The sequence below is a fragment of the Opisthocomus hoazin genome, chromosome 1 (genome assembly GCF_030867145.1).
Source record: "Opisthocomus hoazin isolate bOpiHoa1 chromosome 1, bOpiHoa1.hap1, whole genome shotgun sequence".
Classification (NCBI taxonomy): domain Eukaryota; kingdom Metazoa; phylum Chordata; class Aves; order Opisthocomiformes; family Opisthocomidae; genus Opisthocomus; species Opisthocomus hoazin.
In genome coordinates, this window is record NC_134414.1 from 3,668,406 (window position 1) to 3,687,290 (window position 18,885).

Genomic DNA, 18,885 nt, shown 5'->3' on the forward strand with positions numbered 1-18,885 from the left:
TCCTCCACGGCCCAGAGGGGCCCCGCACGCGTTTCCCCTTCACCCTCCCCCGGAACCCCCCCCGCTGCCGGCCCGCCGCTGCCCGCCCCTCTCACCCCGCGAATCGGGGCCCGCCCCTGCCACTCGCCCGTCCCCGCTCCCCGAGCGGGCCCCGCACCGCCGCCATGGCAACGCGGAACGCGGGCGGGCCCGGACTACACTTCCCAGCGTGCAGCGCGGTGGGAGGGACGGAGGGGCGGGGCTTTCCCCGCCCTCTCTCTCCCGTCGGCCCCCGCGCTCGGCCAATCAGGAGCGAACAGATCGCGGCCGTGAGGGAGGGGGCGGAGGGCGGCGAGAAGATGGCGGCCAAAGGCGGCAGGAACGGGCTGCTGGACAAGGTACCGCGCCGCGGGCCCCCCGCTCCCTACCCCCGCCTCACCCGCCTCCGAGTCGCAGCCGTCCCTCGCTACCGGGGCGGCCTTTCCCCGCCTCAGCCCCGGGGCCGCCCCCTCACAGGAGCCGGGCCGCGAATGGCGGGAGAGGCCCCGGGGGGAAGCGGGGAGGGGGGAAGCCTCCGGCTGCGGGACCGCTGGTCTTTAGAGGGGCTTTTCGAGGTTTTATTTTTAGCCAGCGTGGGTGTTTTTAACCCAGCCGTCCCGAGAAAAGCCCGGGTGCGCCCTCCCGGCGGGTCTCGGGCCGGGAAAGCAGCGCTGAGTGCACGGCGGGGCTGTCGGGTGGAGCAGAGCGGTCTGTGGAAGCCTGGCTGGTCCGCCCGCGCTCGTCTCGGTTGTTTAAAGGAGCTTGGTTGTAGAGTGGCTTTCACCCCGGCTCTGTTTTAGGCGGTGGGGTGTTTGCGTGGCAGCTCTTTGCGATTTTTGACAGTCTGGTAACGGGAAACTAAAGACCCGGAGGCATTTTTTTTTTCTTCAAGAAGTTGGAAACAGCTGTGTCTGTGTCCCTGGTTGCAAAAGGGAGTATTCAGAGTGGTGTGTCTGGCATTTTGCATTGGACTTCAAAATACGGATGACTGTAATTGATAACACTTTCATTTTCATTGATACATGTATATTCAGGGCTTCGAAAGGGTTTTCTTAGGGGAGTGCGGGCAGCAGGGCGAGGGAGGTTCTCCTTCCCCTCTGCTCTGCCCTGGTGAGGCCCCATCTGCAGTGCTGTGTCCAGTTCTGGGCTCCCCAGTTCAAGAAAGATGAGGAGCTACTGGAGAGAGTCCAGCAGAGGGCTGCGAGGATGAGGAGGGGACTGGAGCATCTCTCCTACGAGGAGAGGCTGAGGGAGCTGGGCTTGTTCAGCCTGGAGAAGAGAAGGCTGAGAGGGGACCTTAGAAATGCTGATAAATCTCTTCAGGTGGGTGTCAGGAGGACGGGGCCAGACTCTTTCCAGTGGTGCCCAGAGACAGGACAAGGGGCAACAGGCACAAACTGAAGCAGAGGAAGCTCCAGCTGAACATGAGGAAGAAGTTCTTCCCTCTGAGGGTGACGGAGCCCTGGCCCAGGCTGCCCAGGGAGGCTGTGGAGTCTCCTTCTCTGGAGATATTCCAGCCCCGGCTGGCCGCGGTGCTGTGCAGCCTGCTCTGGGTGACCCTGCTTGGGCAGGGGGTTGGACTAGATGACCCACAGAGGTCTCTTCCAACCCCTAACATTCTGTGATTCTTACATCTTACATTTTTTTTGCATCTAATAGTTTTCTTAAAGCTGTTTGAAATTACGTTACCCATACCATCTCTAAGATAGAATCACAGAATCATCAAGATTGAAAAAGACCTCTAAGATCATGAAGTCCAACCACCAACCCATCACCACCATGCCTGCTAAACCATGTCCTCAGGTGCCACATCTATGCAGTTTTTGAACACCAGGGTTTGATGGCATTTCCTCAGCCCCGCAGACCGAGTTGCGGAGCGAATGCTCTTCGGGGAAGTTGCGCTGCTGAAATATTTCTGGGCATCTGCTGCAAATCCCCCCAGCGCATGGTTTTGAAACGACAGCGCTTTGTGGTTAAACTTCAAGAACTCTGGAAAGTATCAGTGCTCTCAGGGCGTTCCTGCTCTTCCTGCCATGTTCTGTGGGTGCTGAGGGGTAGTTATTTCTAATAAAAAGGAGTCGCTGGTCAGGGAGATAACGCTGTTGGTGCGGGAGCTGAACCCTTTAGTGAGAAACCATTGAGTAGTTTCAGCTGGGCATCAGCCTGAAGTGCACAAACACCCTTGGTCATCTTCTGTCTTCTTTTCCCTCTGTCCCCGTGCTGATCTGTGTGCCTTCATTTCCTCCCCGTGGATGACTTAAATGAAGTCTGGTCATTTCTGGGCACTGCTCTGTGTGGTGCTGAGGTATCCCCTGGAGAACTGTGGCCTTAGGTCCGTAATTTGCTCAAGCTGCTCTCGAACAGAGGAATGATGGGATATCACTGAGGCTTTAGAGCCTGAGGACGGGGTTGCTTGTTTAGCCTATCTTTTCCTACTTTGCTTGTAAGCTAAATCAGGGTGGGTTTGGGGAGGTTTGTGGTTTAACTATCCCAGTTTTTGTCCTTCTCATGTTCTTGAAGTGTTTGTGATGGTCCGGTAGCTCCTCCCGACCTCTCCCAGTTTAACCAGGACCACTGAAGAGCGCGCACTGGCTGACTTCAGAACGGCGTGCAGCAGCAGCTACAGTCCTCTGGAACACTTACAGATTTCACCTATTTAGCACAAAACAAAGTTATTAACCACACTCAGCCCCTACTAGAGCAAAACCTTCGAAGGTTTTGCAAGTTCCAGGACTAAAACCACTTCCTGAATAACGACTGCCACGACTGCCTTCCACTCCTGTGCCCCAGAAGGAGCTCTCTGGGATGGGGAGATGTTTACTCTGAGTACAGTTGGGCAGCACTGGTATTTTGGTTAGAGTGACGTCCAGAATTCCTTCCTCCAAGGCAGAAGCTGAGCCAGTCGGAGCTGAGAACAGCCGCGCTGACTCGCTGGAGTTTGCTACAACTCTTCCAGCAAGAGGAAGAGGAGGGAACTGATGTGCAGCGAGGTGTCCCTGGGCTCTGCCGCTTGCACATCCTCCTTCTGCTCGGCTTGTGGTGTGTGATGTCACTGTTAGTTTAGAATTTATGTTGGGGGGTGGAGACCTGCGGTCTGGGACTCGCTGTTCCGTCGGCTGCAGCCCAACCTGGAGGAAGAGCTGCGGTGTCGGCTGCGTGCCCCGAGGGAGTCGATGTGCATCATCTGCTGAGCCTCTTCCAACCTCCCTCGGCTGCGGCGTTGCCTGTGCTGGTTTGAAGAGTTTCTGATTTTGGAGTTTAGGCGGGAGAGGTTACTTTCTTCTCAGTCTTGTGATAGAAAACACAGATTAGATGCAGAAGCGTTACTCCCCTTGAAGAGTTTATAGCATCTACACTGGCGCTTCTCTTCAGGTAGCAACAAATTTATTTTTTTTTACTGTATGGCTTGATTATTTATTTGGTCATACCCAAAGCGCACTGTAAACTTCAGAGCAGCATTTGAAGAGAGAAGCTAGCCACCCAGAAGATGTTGCAGGCTGAAATTGGACACGATGTGAATGAGGTTGACAGTAGCAGTAGAAGGAATAAGGCAGGGGGAGGGGGGGGGGAAGTTATGTTTGTGCCGTGCCTTTCTCCCGAGATGTGAACATCTTGAAATTTCTCCCGTAGGATTTTTCCATGCTTCCTGCTTGTGAGGGAGTTTTGTGAAGGGATTGCAATGAAGGTAGGTGATAGCTTGACAGACGAGCCTTGCGAGCGCTCGGATCCTGCGGTGTCTGCTGAGAGAGAAGCACTTGGTTTGCTGTCCCTTTTATAGGGCTAACAGCAGAACGCTCCCCTGCTGTGGTCCAGCTGCAGGCAGCATCTTTACTTGGGTGAGAACAGCTGGGGCCTTTGTGTGCTTCTAGTGTCAGGTTGGTGTTGTGGCTTTCTGAAACTGCACTTCTAATTTTATTCTTTGATTTTTTAAATAACGTAACCGCTGGCTACATTTCAGCCTTCATTCTGCAGCCTGGTTCTTACACAGGTTTGCTTTCAGGTACCAAGTGCATTTCCTAGCAGTGCCTGGCTGCAGAACACCGTATTTGCTTCCAGTTCTTAGTCAGGATGCGCTCAGGACAAGTATGATAAACTTTCACTTGGTTTTAAAAACAAAAAACACTCAAATAAAAACCCTGTTGTGAGCTGGTTGGGTTTTTTTTTTTTAACTCTGTCATGCTGGAACCAAAATCTGAGCTTTTCTCTTGAGGCCTTTGGAGCTCGTGCCCAAAGTGCTCAAAATGAGTAACTGGTTGAAAACCACCAGCCGCCCGCTGGAGGGGCAGAGATGTTTGCATCTGCCAGGTTCCACAGGACATCATAGAATCGTAGGTTGGAAAGGACCTCTAAGATCATTATGTCCAACCATCCACCCAATCCCACCATGCCTGCTAAACCACGTCCCCAAGGGCCACATCTACACGGTTTCTGAACCCCTCCAGGGATGGGGACTCCCCCACTGCCATGGGCAGCCTGGGCCAAGGCCTGACCACTCTTTCTGTGGAGAAATTATTCCCAATATCCAGTCTGAACCTCCCCTGATGCAGCTTGAGGCCATTGCCTCTCGTCCTATTGCTGGTTCCTTGGGAGAAGAGACCAACCCCACCTCACTACACTCTCCTGTCAGGGAGCTGTAGAGAGCGAGAAGGTCTCCCCTCAGCCTCCTCTTCTCCAGACTGAGCAGCCCCAGCTCCCTCAGCTGCTCCCCATCAGACTTGTTCTCCAGACCCCTCCCCAGCCTCGCTGCCCTTCTCTGGACACGCTCCAGCCCCTCCATGTCCTTCTTGGAGTGAGGGGCCCAAAACTGAACACAGCACTTGAGGTTTGACCTCACCAGTGCCGAGTCCAGGGGCACGATCCCCTCCCTACTCCTGCTGGCCACCCCATTCCTGGTACATGGGTGCAGCTTCGCCTTCCCTCCCCACCTCTGCAGGCAGGGCAGGGCTGTTCTGCAGAGCCGAGAGCGGGTTGAGGCTTTCCCCCCTGTTTGAGGCTGAGTGCTTGGTGGTGGGGGCTGAAGCCCTGTCTCTCCTCCACGCTGAACGTGGGGCTGGTGACCCGTCAGAGGTTTTTTTGATGTATAGACACCAGTGTACAAACTGGAGAGAGTCCAGCGGAGGGCTACGAGGATGATGAGGGGACTGGAGCATCTCCACTACGAGGAGAGGTTGAGGGAACTGGGCTTGTTCAGCCTGAAGAAGAGAAGGCTGCGAGGGGACCTTATAAATGCCTACAAATATCTGCAGGGTGGGGGTCAGGAGGATGGGGCCAAGCTCTTTTCAGTGGAGCCCAGCGACAGGACAAGGGGCAATGGGCACAAACTGAGGCACAGGAAGTTCCGTCTGAACATGAGGAAGAACTTCTTCCCTCTGAGGGTGATGGAGCCCTGGCCCAGGCTGCCCAGGGAGGCTGTGGAGTCTCCTTCTTTGGAGATATTCAGGACCTGCCTGGACAAGGTCCTGTGCAGCCTGCTCTGGGTGACCCTGCTTCGGCAGGAGGGTTGGACTGGGTGACCCACAGAGGTCCCTTCCAACCCCTACTATTCTGTGATTCTGTGATTCTGTGATTCTGGGTACGTTTCTGTGCACATCCACACGCGGGAGCAGCGTGGATGTTGATGGTTTCCTTTGAGCACCTCCTCCTGCTCCTCTTCCACAGCACTGGCACTCCGGGTGCCAGCGCAGCGTCCCAGCCTCTCCCTAGCTCTTGGGTCCTGCAGATCAGCCTGGAAGAGTTAGAGAAGCAGCAGCAGCACTGCGGTGCTGTATTGTGTTAGGAGAAGTAACCTCGTGGGAGCATCAAGACCCAAGGAAAAGAGAGGGCTAAAGCTTCTCCCTGGCTGAAGTCCCAAACTGCAGATGTGTCCCCGTTACAAGGTCTCTTCTGACATGAACCACTCTGAAATTACCAAGCTGTTGCTGTCTTGAAGCAGAACAGCCTCAGTCGCAGGGAAGCCTGGACAAGAACTGAAGAACTGCTGGTTCAGCTCGTTGCTTTAGGCAGTCTAAGATTAGATTGTTTTTTTTTTCCCCAGTAACAGCTTTATGTCAAAAAAATACGTCATGTGGGCTTTACATCTGTGCCTGGAAGCGCCGGATCTCTGTTAGAGAGCGGTGTCAGTTAAATATCACTGATGTTATCTGGCTGTTCCAGTGTCAGGTGGTTTGGGACAGAGAACAAGAATCCCTTTCTCGCTGTCACGGGCCTCCTGGATCTGCGTTACTGGGGCAGGGTCTCGTACAGGTTGTTAGGGCAGTGCCTCGACTCGTTCTGCGTACAGATCCTGCTCTCTGCAGATCCCTTCTGATGGTGAAGTGTTAGGGGTCCTATGCCTCCAGGATGCCCATGGAATAGCTTTAAAATCTTGAGCTTTTTTCAAAATAAACCTGGAGCTTTGTTGTCATTTACTTCTTGATTCTTGAGCTTTTCTCCTTGGTGCTTTCCAGCGGATCTGTCTTCAATATCTGTCTTATATCTAGAAAGCTGTTGATTTTATTTGGGAAGAGGAGGGAAGAAATTTTAGCCTAAGGTTTGATTCTGTCCTCTCGGGCCTTAGGAATAAAAACCAGACTTGATTAAATTGATTAAAAAAATTTGAGCACTGACAATAAGATAGATGCAGTTTACCAGGTAAAGCACGCTGTTGCCAAAAGCAAAGACTCCGGTGTTAAACGTTTAATCATAAAACATATCACAGAAATATCACTTGGGTGGTATCTTCTCGAGTATCTCTGGATTCTTGCTCTCGCTTGGGAACAAGCTGGAGAACGCTGTCCTGTTTTATAGGAAGGATTGTCTTGGTTTAGCCCTAGAAATGTGGAAAACTGTTCTCCAAAATACCTGCTCAGATATACATTTCACTTCTTCAAAGTGATTCCTTTAGTGGCCTTTGGAAAAATAAAGATCACAACTGTACTTAAAGGCAGATCTAGTCCGAAGAAAGCACTTGAACGGCCTGCTGAGGTTCCTTGTGGTGTTAAAAACTTCCCACTCATTTTGTTCTTTATTATTTGTAAAAAGCAGCAGGGGGAAGGGCTGAGCGGCTCTAACGACTGAGCCTTTTCGTGGGGTTTTATCACTGACAAAAGCGATCTGCAGGCTGAATGAGGCCGTCCCTCCTGGGTAGGGCTTGCCTTCGCTTCGGCTCTGTGAGTACAGTAAAGGCCAGAACGTTTCCCCGCAGTCGCATCGGAGTGCGGGGTTCAGTTATCGGCGCATCCGGTGGCGAATCCAGCTGTGCTGCCTCTTGTCTTACTTGTCCATATTTTTGTCTTTAAAATAACAGGGCGTTTCTGGACCCTGCGAGAACAATTCTGTAGCAGGAGTAGCTGGTGCTGTTTCAGGAAGGTACTCTGGGTCAGGGTTTTGCGAAGCAGAGCACGTTTCCACGCCGACCGGCCTGTCGGCTTGCCTCCTGCTCCCTCACAAGAAATGGAGGCCGCACCTGGGAGCGGTGAGGCCAGGTCTGAATGGGTTTTTTCCAAGCCTTTTTTGATTTATCTGCGGCATAAAGAAAGAGGGGTTGGGTGTCTTCCATCTGAACATGAGGAAGAACTTCTTCCCTCTAAGGGTGACGGAGCACTGGCCCAGGCTGCCCAGAGGGGCTGTGGAGTCTCCTTCTCTGGAGATATTCAAGACCCACCTGGACGTGGTGCTGTGCAGCCTGCTCTGGGTGACCCTGCTTGGGCAGGGGGTTGGGCTGGGTGACCCACAGAGGGCCCTGCCAACCCCTGCCATGCTGGGATTCTGTGATAACTGACACTTTCTGTGTATGGTGGCGGAAGAACACAGAATCAGAATAAAACCGATGTAAAAAGTCGCTTTGCCAAGGACCGTTGGTACCCACGGCGAGGTGCGTGAGCTTACGTCTGCGAGGGTGGTGGGCACGTTGGGGCTCAGGTGGCTTTCAGTGTAATGCGGCTGTGGAATGGATTCCTTCCGTCTCTGGTCAGGTTTTCCCCGAGTGGGTCGGTGTTTTCTGGGTTGCCTCCCGTCTTTGCGCTCACGATGGGAACACGCGTGCTAAACCAAAAGGCTGACCCATGCCAAATGCCCTTAACTCCGTTTGGTTTCCATTGCAGTGGAAGATCGACGACAAGCCGGTAAAAATCGACAAATGGGACGGTTCAGCTGTGAAAAATTCTTTGGACGATTCTGCCAAAAAGGTACGGTCTGGCACTGCTGATTTCTCCCTCTCAGCGAAACAGATTCACAGAATGTTAGGGGTTGGAAGGGACCTCTGCAGGTCACCTAGTCCAACCCCCTGCCCAAGCAGGGTCACCCAGAGCAGGCTGCACAGGACCACATCCAGGCGGGTCTTGAATATCTCCAGAGAAGGAGACTCCACAGCCCCTCTGGGCAGCCTGGGCCAGGGCTCCGTCACCCTCAGAGGGAAGAAGTTCTTCCTCGTCTTCAGCTGGAGCTTCCTCGGCTTCAGTTTGTGCCCGTTGCCCCTTGTCCTGTCGCTGGGCACCACTGGAAAGAGTCTGGCCCCATCCTCCTGACACCCACCCTGAAGAGATTTATCGGCATTTCTAAGGTCCCCTCTCAGCCTTCTCTTCTCCAGGCTGAACAAGCCCAGCTCCCTCAGCCTCTCCTCGTAGGACAGATGCTCCAGTCCCCTCCTCATCCTCGCAGCCCTCTGCTGGACTCTCTCCAGCAGCTCCTCATCTCTCTTGAACTGGGGAGCGCAGAACTGGACAGAGTACTCCAGATGGGGCCTCACCAGGGCAGAGTAGAGGGGGAGGAGAACCTCCCTTGACCACTCAATGCACCCCAGGAGACCATTGGCCTTCTTGGCACCCAGGGCACGCTGCTGGCTCATGGTCACCCTGTCGTCCCCCAGCACTTCCAGTCCCTCTCCGCAGAGCTGCTCTCCAGCAGCTCAGCCCCAGCCTGTACTGGTGCCTGGGGTTGTTCCTCCCCAGGTGCAGGACCCTGCCCTTGCCCTTGTTGAACCTCATCAGGTTCCTCTCTGCCCAACTCTCCAGCCTGCCCAGGTCTTGCTGGATGGCAGCACAGCCTGCTGGTGTATCCACCACTCCTCCCAGTTTGGGGTCATCAGCAAACTTGCTGAGGGCACACTCTAACTCTTCATCCAGGCCATTGATGAAGAAGTTGAACAACAAACGCTCTGGCTTCTTAGGTTTCTACACTGAGCTGAAAAACTCTGTAAACTCTTTGGGTTTGGCTGTGAAGTGCCCGTAGCCGTGCTGGTTCTGTAGCATCCCGTGCGATTCCCGTGGCGAAGGCAGCGTTTGGCTTGGTGTGTCAGCAATTATTGCACTGTCTGATGCAGATATTAATTCTGTGTAAAGTTTCTGCTCAGTTTACCCATATAAGCGAGGCTGTTTTATGTAAATCCTTTCCAGAAGCAGTTTGTGAAATGTATGAAAAGCGCAAAATAACCTCGTCTGCGCGTTTCTCCCGCAGGTCCTCCTGGAGAAGTACAAGTACGTGGAAAACTTCCGTTTGATCGACGGCCGCCTCGTCATCTGCACAATCTCTTGCCTCTTCGCGATTGTAGCTTTGATTTGGGATTACCTGCACCCCTTCCCTGAATCCAAACCCGTCCTTGCCTTCTGTGTTGTGTCATATCCTTTACAGACGTTTGGGGGTTTCATTTTCCCCGTGAAGCACAACAGAACCTTTCTCCGTGCTCCCATTTTCAGGCCCATGGGAATTTTACTTCCCGTGGTGCGGATATCAGCTGATCATCAAATTGTTTTCATGTGATGGCAAAACTCCTCCCTGTCTGGGTGCAAGGCACCTAAATTCGGGCGATCTGTGGGTCCGGCCTTCCCCTGCAGCAGCGTGGAAGCCCGGGCAGCAATCCAGCTGGCGTCAGAGGAACCGGCAGCTGATCGGCTCGCCGGGCTCCCGACCGCGTTTGAGCGGATTCCCCGGCTCTCAGACGCCGACCGCGCGGAGACTCCTCCGCTTCGGCGTGGTCATCTCCCGCCGAAGGGCTGCCCGTGGAAGCTTCGGGGTTTTGCTTTGTGTTTTGGTTATTTATTTTTTCACGGGCGGTTTGAACGGTGGCAGCGTGAGCTGGGAGTCGCCGTGCTGCTGACGGCTGCGTGGCCGTGGGCAGGTCGCTCCGTCCTTCCAGGCTACGTCGGTTGGCTCCCGCCACGAACGTCGGGATAATTCGCCGTGCGGCGCTTAAAATTATTGAATTCCAAAAATGAGAAGGATTAATTGCTCGATCCGCGCTTAGGGAGTGCACGGCGATTAGTTCGGTGCCTCGTTTGTTCTCGCATTTTCCCGTTCTCTCCCAACAGATTTTGCTCCAAAAATTTAGAAAAATCATTGAGAAGGGCGTTTCGTTGTCGCGATTCCCGCTTTGCCTCGTGGTTTCGTGAACGAAGCTGGAGAAGGCCCTTCCAGGGAAGCGTGTTAGGGAGCTGGCGCTTTCCCCGCCGCTTCCCGGCGCTGATCCACGCTCTCGTGCGAGGGCAAAGATTTCAGAACGTGTCCCGACAATTATTTAATCTCTCACGCTGACGAGGCACCAGCCGAGCACCCTGTTTGGAACGATAACGTCGCGAGAGGTGTTTGCGCGCCGGTGTCTGAGGGCATCCGAGCAATTTATCCGTCCAATTTCTACTTCTAATTACGACTTCTTCCATTCCTTAACTCTGTCCGCACCTACTTCGTGATGATGGGAATCCTGACTATCTATACCTCATACAAGGAAAAGAGCATTTTCCTCGTAGCTCACAGAAAAGACCCCGCGGGGATGGACCCCGACGACGTTTGGCAGCTCTCCTCCAGCCTCAAACGGTACCGGTGCTCCGGCGGCCCCGGGCGGAGCGAGCGGTGCCGGCGCGGCTTCGGCTCGCCTGCGCGGAAAAGCTGCGTTTGGGGTCGCTCGCAAACGAAACGGGGGGGGAAAACAGTGGTGTCCGTGCAGTATCGGTGTCTCTGCAGAGGATCGGCTGCTCCGGCGGGGTCTTCGCGGTGACTCATAATTAATACTCACCACAGAGTATTATTACTCAGGAGTAATGGTGATCTGGGATTGCCGGTGTCGTCTGCACCGTTCCCATCCGTCTCTCTCTGTAGGGTCGCCCTCCATATTTTCCTTTCTTTTTATGCCTACAAAGCTGTTCGGCTCCGTCGGAAGCAACGTACTGAGCTGAAAACGGGAGCGGTGCCGAGCGGTTGGCTGCCGCCAGCCTTTCCCTTTTCCCTCTCTTGAAACGGGGGACGGGAAAAGAATATAGAATCACAGAATGGTCAGGGTTGGAAGGGAGCTCTGTGGGTCATCTAGTCCAAGCTCCTGCTGAAGCAGGGTCACCTACAGTAGGTTGTAGAGGACCTTGTCCAGGCGGGTCTTGAATATCTCCAGAGAAGGAGACTCCACAGCCCCTCTGGGCAGCCTGGGCCAGGGCTCTGTCACCCTCAGAGGGAAGAAGTTCTTCCTCATGTTCAGCTGGAGCTTCCTCTGCTTCAGTTTGTGCCCATTGCCCCTTGTCCTGTCGCTGGGCACCACTGGAAAGAGTCTGGCCCCGTCCTCCTGACCCCCACCCTGCAGATATTTATGGGCATTTCTAAGGTCCCCTCTCAGCCTTCTCTTCTCCAGGCTGAACAAGCCCAGCTCCCTCAGCCTCTCCTCGTAGGAGAGATGAAAATATAAAGATATATAAAATAGAATATAAAAGATATAAAAATGTTGAATTGTGCTGAGGGTGACGGAGCACTGGACCAGGCTGCCCAGGGAGGTTGTGGAGTCTCCTTCTCTGGAGATATTCAAGACCCGCCCGGACAAGGTCCTGTGCAGCCTGCTCTGGGTGACCCTGCTTTGGCAGGGGGGTTGGACTGGGTGACCCACAGAGGTCCCTTCCAACCCCTACTATTCCATGATTCTGTGAAAATTAACGCCTGCGTGTGGCAGCCACTCGCGTCCGTATGTGGGGACCTCGGCTCCTGGGGGCTCTCCCTTAACGATGAGGATTTCTCGTCCGCGTTTTCTCGGTGTCTCCGCTGACCCAGGCTTAATTTCTGCTCCGGACACTGTGTCCCCACCGCAGGTTTGATGACAAGTACACCCTGAAGCTGACCTTCATCAGCGGGAAAACCAAACAGCAGAGGGAGGCCGAGTTCACCAAATCCGTCGCGAAATTCTTCGACAACAACGGGACGTTGGTGATGGAGGCCTACGAGCCCGAGGTGTCCAAGCTCCACGACAGCCTGGCCCTGGAGAGGAAAACGAAATGATTTCCGACGCCGCCTGCCCCCTCGGAACGCGCGGGATTAACACCAATAAAGCGAAACGGCAAAGAAAGCGAATCGTTGCCTCTGGTTTTGTCCTGAAATCCGGGAAGCGGGGTTTTTAGTCTTGGATCCAAGATTTGAGGCTGCAGGAAGCCTTTCTGGTTCACAGAATCCCAGCATGGTGGGGGCTGGAAGGGACCCCTGGGGATCCCTCAGCCCAACCCCCTGCCGAAGCAGGGTCACCCAGAGCAGGCTGCACAGCACCGCGTCCAGCCGGGGTTGGAATATCTCCAGAGAAGGAGACTCCACAGCCCCTCTGGGCAGCCTGGGCCAGGGCTCCATCACCCTCAGAGGGAAGAAGTTCTTCCTCGTCTTCAGCTGGAGCTTCCTCGGCTTCAGTTTGTGCCCGTTGCCCCTTGTCCTGTCGCTGGGCACCACTGGAAAGAGTCTGGCCCCGTCCTCCTGACACCCACCCTGCAGATATTTATCGGCATTTCTAAGGTCCCCTCTCAGCCTTCTCTTCTCCAGGCTGAACAAGCCCAGCTCCCTCAGCCTCTCCTCCTAGGAGAGATGCTCCAGTCCCCTCAGCATCCTCGCAGCCCTCCTCTGGACTCTCTCCAGTAGCTCCTCATCTCTCTTGAACTGGGGAGCCCAGCACTGGACACAGCACTGCAGATGGGGCCTCCCCAGGGCAGAGCAGAGGGGAAGGAGAACCTCCCTCGCCCTGCTGCCCACACTCCTCCTCATGCACCCCAGGATCCCATTGGCCTTCTTGGCACCCAGGGCACGCTGCTGGCTCATGGTCACCCTGTCGTCCCCCAGCACTCCCAGTCCCTCTCCGCAGAGCTGCTCTCCAGCAGCTCAGCCCCAGCCTGTACTGGTGCCTGGGGCTGTTCCTCCCCAGGTCAGGACCCTGCCCTTGCCCTTGCTGCACTCCCCAGGTCCCTCTCCCAGCTCTCCAGCCTCTCCAGGTCTCCTTTCCCTGCAGGAATTCGGGACAAACCCTTCCGCAGAGCGACCCGGCGCTCCCAGACCGCTCCGTGTTTAACTGGCCGAGCCCCCGCACCTCCCCCCCCCCAAAATGGCGTTTTCTGCAAAAATACAATTTTTTAACATTTTTTTTCCTCTCGGTAGAAGGGAGGAAGGGCTGTCAGGCGTGTTCCGCAGAATCGCTGGGGCGGAAGAATTAATTAATTAATTTAATTATCCCCGTTAAGCACCTCCCCCCCCCCGAGAGCCGGGGCCGGGCCAGCAGCCGCAGGAAGGGGCGGGGCCTGGCGGGGGGCGGGGCCGGGGGCGGGGCGACGGCGGGCGGTGGAGCCGGGGGGAGCGCGGTACGGAGCGGGAGGGGGGGATCAGGGGACAGTGGGGGGGGTCAGGGGAATGGGGGGGGTGCGGGGGGTTTCGGGGCTGGGAGTCGGGCGGGGGGGGGCAGGGGGAGCCACGGAAAGGGGTGCGGGCGTTGGGGGGGCACGGGGGGGGTCGGCGCAGGCAGAGAGTCGGGGTACGGGGGGGGTTCCGGGGCTCGGGGGGGGGCACGGGGGGGTCGGTGTATGCAGGGGTGCAGGGGGGGACACGGGAGGGGGTGCGGGCATTGGGGGCGGGCACGGGGGGGTCGGTGCATGTAGGGGTGGAGGGGGCACAGAACATGGGGGCTGCGGGGGGGGGAATTGGGGTACGGGGGGGTCCCAGCATCAAGGAATGCACGGGGGGGGGAATTGGGGTACGGGGGGGGGTCCCAGCATTAAGGAATGCACGGGGGGGGGAATTGGGGTACGGGGGGGTCCCAGCGTTAAGGAATGCACGGGGGGGGGGAATTGGGGTACGGGGGGGGGTCCCAGCGTTAAGGAATGCACTGGTGGGGGGAATTGGGGTACAGGGGGGGTGCACGTGGGGTTCGGTGCGTGCAGGGGTGATGGGGAGTCGGGCTGGGGGGGTGCAGGGGGTCTGCAGGGACATGGGGGGTGCAAGGTGGGGATTGGGGTGTTGGGGAGGGTCATGGGGAATAGGGGGGCACATGGGAGGATTGGGGCCAGGGGTGGGTGCACGGGGACACTGGGGGTGCTGGAGGGGATGGGGACTTGGGGGTCCTGGGGGTGCAGAGCCCTTGGGGACAGCCGGGGGGGGGGGGGGGCACTGGGGGGACGTAGAGGTGCAGGGGGACATGGCGGGCTGTGGCCCTGCTGGGGGGGGATCCGCTCTCATCCCCCCCCCCTTCCCGCCCCACTCAGGCCCAGGTGGGGACCTCGGGAAGGCCACCATGTCCCCATCCTGCCTCAAGGTGAGTCCTCTTCCCTCTCCCCCCTATCTTGGGGGACATGAGGGCCACCCCCCCACCCCCCTACCTGGTCCCAGCGTTTAACCCTTCGCCTTCCGACCTTCCCACCCTGCCAGCAGCAGGGGGATGGCGGGGAGACCCCCCCATTGCCGCCGCCGACCGCGTCCCCACTCGTCTTCCCGCGGGAGACGCTGTTTCGGCAGGCGAGCGGGGTCACCTACCGCGTCCCGGCTCTGCTCTACGTCCCCCCGGCCGACACCTTCCTGGCCTTCGCTGAGAAACGCTCCTCGCCCAGGGACGAGGACGCCAAGTACCTGGTGCTGCGCCGGGGCTGCCGACGCGGCTCCTCGGTGGAGGTAAGAAAACCAGTTGGGGCTGTGGGAAGGATGCTGTGAGCTCCATCACGGCGGGCAGGAGTGGTGGGCACAGCGGCAGGCTGTGCTGCCATCCAGCGAGACCTGGACAGGCTGGAGAGTTGGGCAGAGAGGAACCTGATGGGGTTCAACAAGGGCAAGGGCAGGGTCCTGCCCCTGGGGAGGAACAACCCCAGGCACCAGTACAGGCTGGGGCTGACCTGCTGGAGAGCAGCTCTGCGGAGAGGGACTGGGAGTGCTGGGGGACGACAGGGTGACCATGAGCCAGCAGCGTGCCCTGGGTGCCAAGAAGGCCAATGGGATCCTGGGGTGCATCAGGAGGAGTGTGGGCAGCGGGTCGAGGGAGGTTCTCCTCCCCCTCTGCTCTGCCCTGGTGAGGCCCCATCTGCAGTGCTGTGTCCAGTGCTGGGCTCCCCAGTTCAAGAGAGATGAGGAGCTACTGGAGAGAGTCCAGCGGAGGGCTACGAGGATGAGGAGGGTATTGGAGCATCTCTCCTGCAAGGAGAGGCTGAGGGAGCTGGGCTTGTTCAGCCTGGAGAAGACAAGGCTGAGAGGGGACCTTAGAAATGTTTATAAATCTCTTCAGGGTGGGGGTCAGGAGGATGGGGCCAGACTCTTTCCAGTGGTGCCCAGTGACAGGACAAGGGGCAACGGGCACAAACGGAAGCCGAGGAAGTTCCAGCTGAAGACGAGGAAGAACTTCTTCCCTCTGAGGGTGATGGAGCCCTGGCCCAGGCTGCCCAGAGGGGCTGTGGAGTCTCCTTCTCTGGAGATATTCCAACCCCGGCTGGCCGCGGTGCTGTGCAGCCTGCTCTGGGTGACCCTGCTTCGGCAGGGGGTTGGGCTGGGGGATCCCCAGAGGGCCCTTCCAACCCCGACCATTCTGTGATTCTGTGATTCTGGGCTCATCCCCGGAGCGATGCTGGTGTCGGGGTGCGGTGTCACCGCTGCGTCCCGTGGCTGAGCCCCGTTTTCCTCCGTGCCGGCAGTGGGGTCCGGTGGAGGAGCTGTCGGCGTTGGCGCTGCCCGGCCGCCGCACCATGAACCCCTGTCCCCTCTACGACGCGGCGAGCGGCGCCGTCTTCCTCTTCTGCATCTGCGTCGAGCGGGGCAAGACGGAACGATGCCAAATCTGGAGGGGCCGCAGCGCCGCGCGCCTCTGCTTCGCCGCCAGCGCCGACGCCGGCCGCGGCTGGACCCCGCTGCGGGACGTCACCGACGAAGCCGCCGGCTCCGACCTGTCCCTTTGGGCCACCTTCGCCGTGGGGCCGGGCCACGGGGTCCGGCTGGCTTCGGGGCGGCTGGTTGTGCCGGCGTACGCCTACTACGTGCGGAGGTGCCTGCGCGGGCTCGTGCCGGTGCCGTGCTCCGGCCGGCCGCGCGCCTTCGTCTTCTACAGCGACGACGGCGGGCGCAGCTGGCGCAAGGGTGCTCCGGTCGGCGGCGAGCCGACGGGCGAGTGCCAGGTCGCCGAAATCGGCCGGAGCGACGCCCGCCAGCCCTTGCTCTACTGCAACGCCCGAACGTCGCGGGGTCACCGGGCCGTGGCGTTCAGCGCCGACCGCGGGCTGCGCTTCGAACGCTCGACGCCGTGCCGGGCGCTGAGCGAACCGCCGCGGGGATGCCAGGGCAGCGTGGTGAGTTTCGCCGCTCCCGCCGGCGCCGGCAGCGAGCCCGTTTGGTTACTCTACTCCCACCCCACCGACCGGCACCGCCGGAGGGATTTGGGCGTCTACCTCAACCCCTCGCCCATGGACGGGGCGGGGTGGCGGCGCCCGTGGGTGCTGCACGCGGGGCCCGCCGGTTACTCCGACCTCGCCGCCTGCCCCGGCGGCGTTTTCGGCTGCTTGTTCGAGTGCGGCAGCGCCAGCGCCTACGAGGAAATCGCCTTCTGCCTCTTCGCCCTGGGCACCTCCGACCGCGGCGAGGAGCACCCCGAAGGTTCCTAAAACGGACAAATTCGGGGTGGGGGGGATGTGACTCCCGGCTGCCGGCAGCGCCGGGACCTCACCGGAGCGTTTTGGATGCGCCGGCGGCTCGGCATCGCGGAGCTTTTATTTAATTAACACTCGGCTTTTTAATCACCCGTCAGATGGGTGGGGTGGGTGAGCTTGGGGGGGGTGGAGGCTCTGCTGCGGGTGCTGGGGGGATGCCGGCGGCACCCGGAATGCCGCCGCTTTACCAAAAAGCGGGATTTTTCCACCTGGCAGCGGCAAAAAAGCAGCGAGCGGCTCGTTGTCTGGGGAAAAAATCCCCCCAAAATGGTGGTTTCGGTAAAAATATTGGCGATCCCGGTGCCCTCGCCCCACGTGGCAAAGAGAACTCCCTTTTTTTAACATTTTTTTATCCCGTTTTCTCCTTTTTCCTGGTTCAGGCTGAGTTTCAACCCATATTCCCATGGGGGGATGCACTCCGGCCTCGGTTTTTATTCTGCTCCATAGGGGACAGGTCGCGGCATCGCGGCGGTGACGGCGACCTTGCCTCCACGTGTGGCTGCCAAATAAAAATCCTCCCCAAACCAGTCAAATCCAGACCATACTGGGAAAATCCCGAGGGAGGTGACCCTGCTGGGGAAGGATGCGGGAGGGCCCCGGGTGTCGTTGCCTCCCGCTCCGTCCCACGGCTGCGTTTTGGGCACGCGGCACCTGGAAGAGAAGAAGACACCCCCACCCCACCCCCAGTCATGGGGTTACTGGTTTTGGGGGAAGGGGGAGGTTGGTCCCAGTATCCCCATCTTACTGGTAGCACCGGGGACAATTGAAATGTCCCCGTTGGGTCTCGTGGGCGAAGCGGCAGCGGCCGGTGCGCTGGGTGGAAGGACGGGTGCTGGTGGGGACGGCGTCACCGTGGGGACACTGGTGGCGAGGGCCTGGGGGCCGGGAGCTGGGACAGGCGTAGTGTGGGGACACCGGTGTCAGCCGGGGTTGTATTTGTGGGGTTTGGCACCAGGGGGGGGGGTTGGTGGCAGAGGGTGATGCTGGGTGGGGTTTGGCGATGGGTGATGGCTTGGCCTGCTCCGGTGGGGACCTGGGGGACCTAGGGGACCATGGGGATGGGCCCCGTGTGAAGGTGGGCAAGGGGTGGGTAGGGAAAACACTGGAGGTTTTTTTGGGGGGGGTTGTTTGTCTGGCTTCTTGGGGTGACGGGTGGGGAAGAATGCAGGGGAGGAGGATGCGGGGATGTGGGATACGGCTGAGAAATGGGGACACGGAGTGATGGGGACGTGGGACATGGCTGAGCAATGGGCTGTGGGCCATGGCTGAGTTATGGGGATGGGTGACATGGAGTGATGGGGACATGGGACATGGCTGAGTGATGGAGCTGGGGGACATGGAGTGATGGGGACATGGGACGTGACTGAGTGACAGAGCTGTGGGACATGGAGTGATGGAGATGTGGGACACGGAGTGACGGGGACATGGGACGTGAAGTGATGGGACATGGGACATGACTGAGTGACAGAGCTGTGAGACATGGAGTGATGGGGCCATGGAGTGATGGGGACGTGGGACATGGCTGAGCAATGGGCTGTGGGCCGTGACTGAGTGATGGGGATGGGTGACATGAAGTGGTGTGTGATGGGACATGGCTGAGTGATGGAGCTGTGGGACATGGAGTGATGGGGACATGGGAAGTGAAGTGAGGGGGACACGGGGCGTGGCTGAGTGACAGAGCTGTGGGACATGAACTGATGGGGACAAGGAGTGATGGGGACATGGCTGAGCCATGGACACGGGACACAGCTGAGTGGTGGGGACATGGGACATGGAGTGATGGGGATGTGGGACACGGCTGAGTGACAGAGCTGTGGGACATGGATTTGTGGGGACATGGCGGAGTGACGGAGCTGTGGGACATGGAGTGATGGGGACATGGGACGTGACTGAGCAATGGACACGGGACACAGCTGAGTGGTGGGAAAATGAGACACAGCTAAGTGGTGGGGACGTGGGACATGGAGTGATGGGGATGTGGGACATGGCCGAGCGATAGACA

The 18,885-nt window shown here is 58.0% G+C and overlaps 2 protein-coding genes across 4 annotated transcripts; both read left to right on the top strand.

Annotated features, from left to right (window-relative positions):
• The first annotated feature begins 269 nt into the window (after window positions 1–269).
• Window positions 270–12,312, top strand: SPCS2 (signal peptidase complex subunit 2). Its single transcript, XM_075421542.1, has 5 exons — window positions 270–377; window positions 8,100–8,183; window positions 9,451–9,610; window positions 10,668–10,803; window positions 12,054–12,312. Exons 1-5 carry the CDS (start codon window positions 339–341, stop codon window positions 12,238–12,240), a joined length of 606 nt encoding a protein of 201 aa, XP_075277657.1. The 5' UTR covers window positions 270–338; the 3' UTR covers window positions 12,241–12,312.
• A 1,231-nt stretch (window positions 12,313–13,543) lies between these two features.
• Window positions 13,544–16,990, top strand: NEU3 (neuraminidase 3). 3 transcript variants are annotated; one of them, XM_075421664.1, is made up of 4 exons: window positions 13,544–13,571; window positions 14,469–14,518; window positions 14,635–14,871; window positions 15,879–16,990. In XM_075421664.1, the coding sequence occupies exons 2-4, from the start codon at window positions 14,498–14,500 to the stop codon at window positions 16,836–16,838; spliced, it is 1,218 nt and encodes a 405-aa protein (XP_075277779.1). In that variant the 5' UTR covers window positions 13,544–13,571; window positions 14,469–14,497; the 3' UTR covers window positions 16,839–16,990. The 3 variants fall into 3 exon arrangements, with proteins under 3 accessions (XP_075277779.1, XP_075277871.1, XP_075277955.1); XM_075421756.1 differs by having other exon boundaries at window positions 13,551–13,571; window positions 14,475–14,518; XM_075421840.1 differs by lacking the exon at window positions 13,544–13,571 and having other exon boundaries at window positions 14,415–14,518; window positions 14,632–14,871.
• The last annotated feature ends 1,895 nt before the right edge of the window (window positions 16,991–18,885 follow it).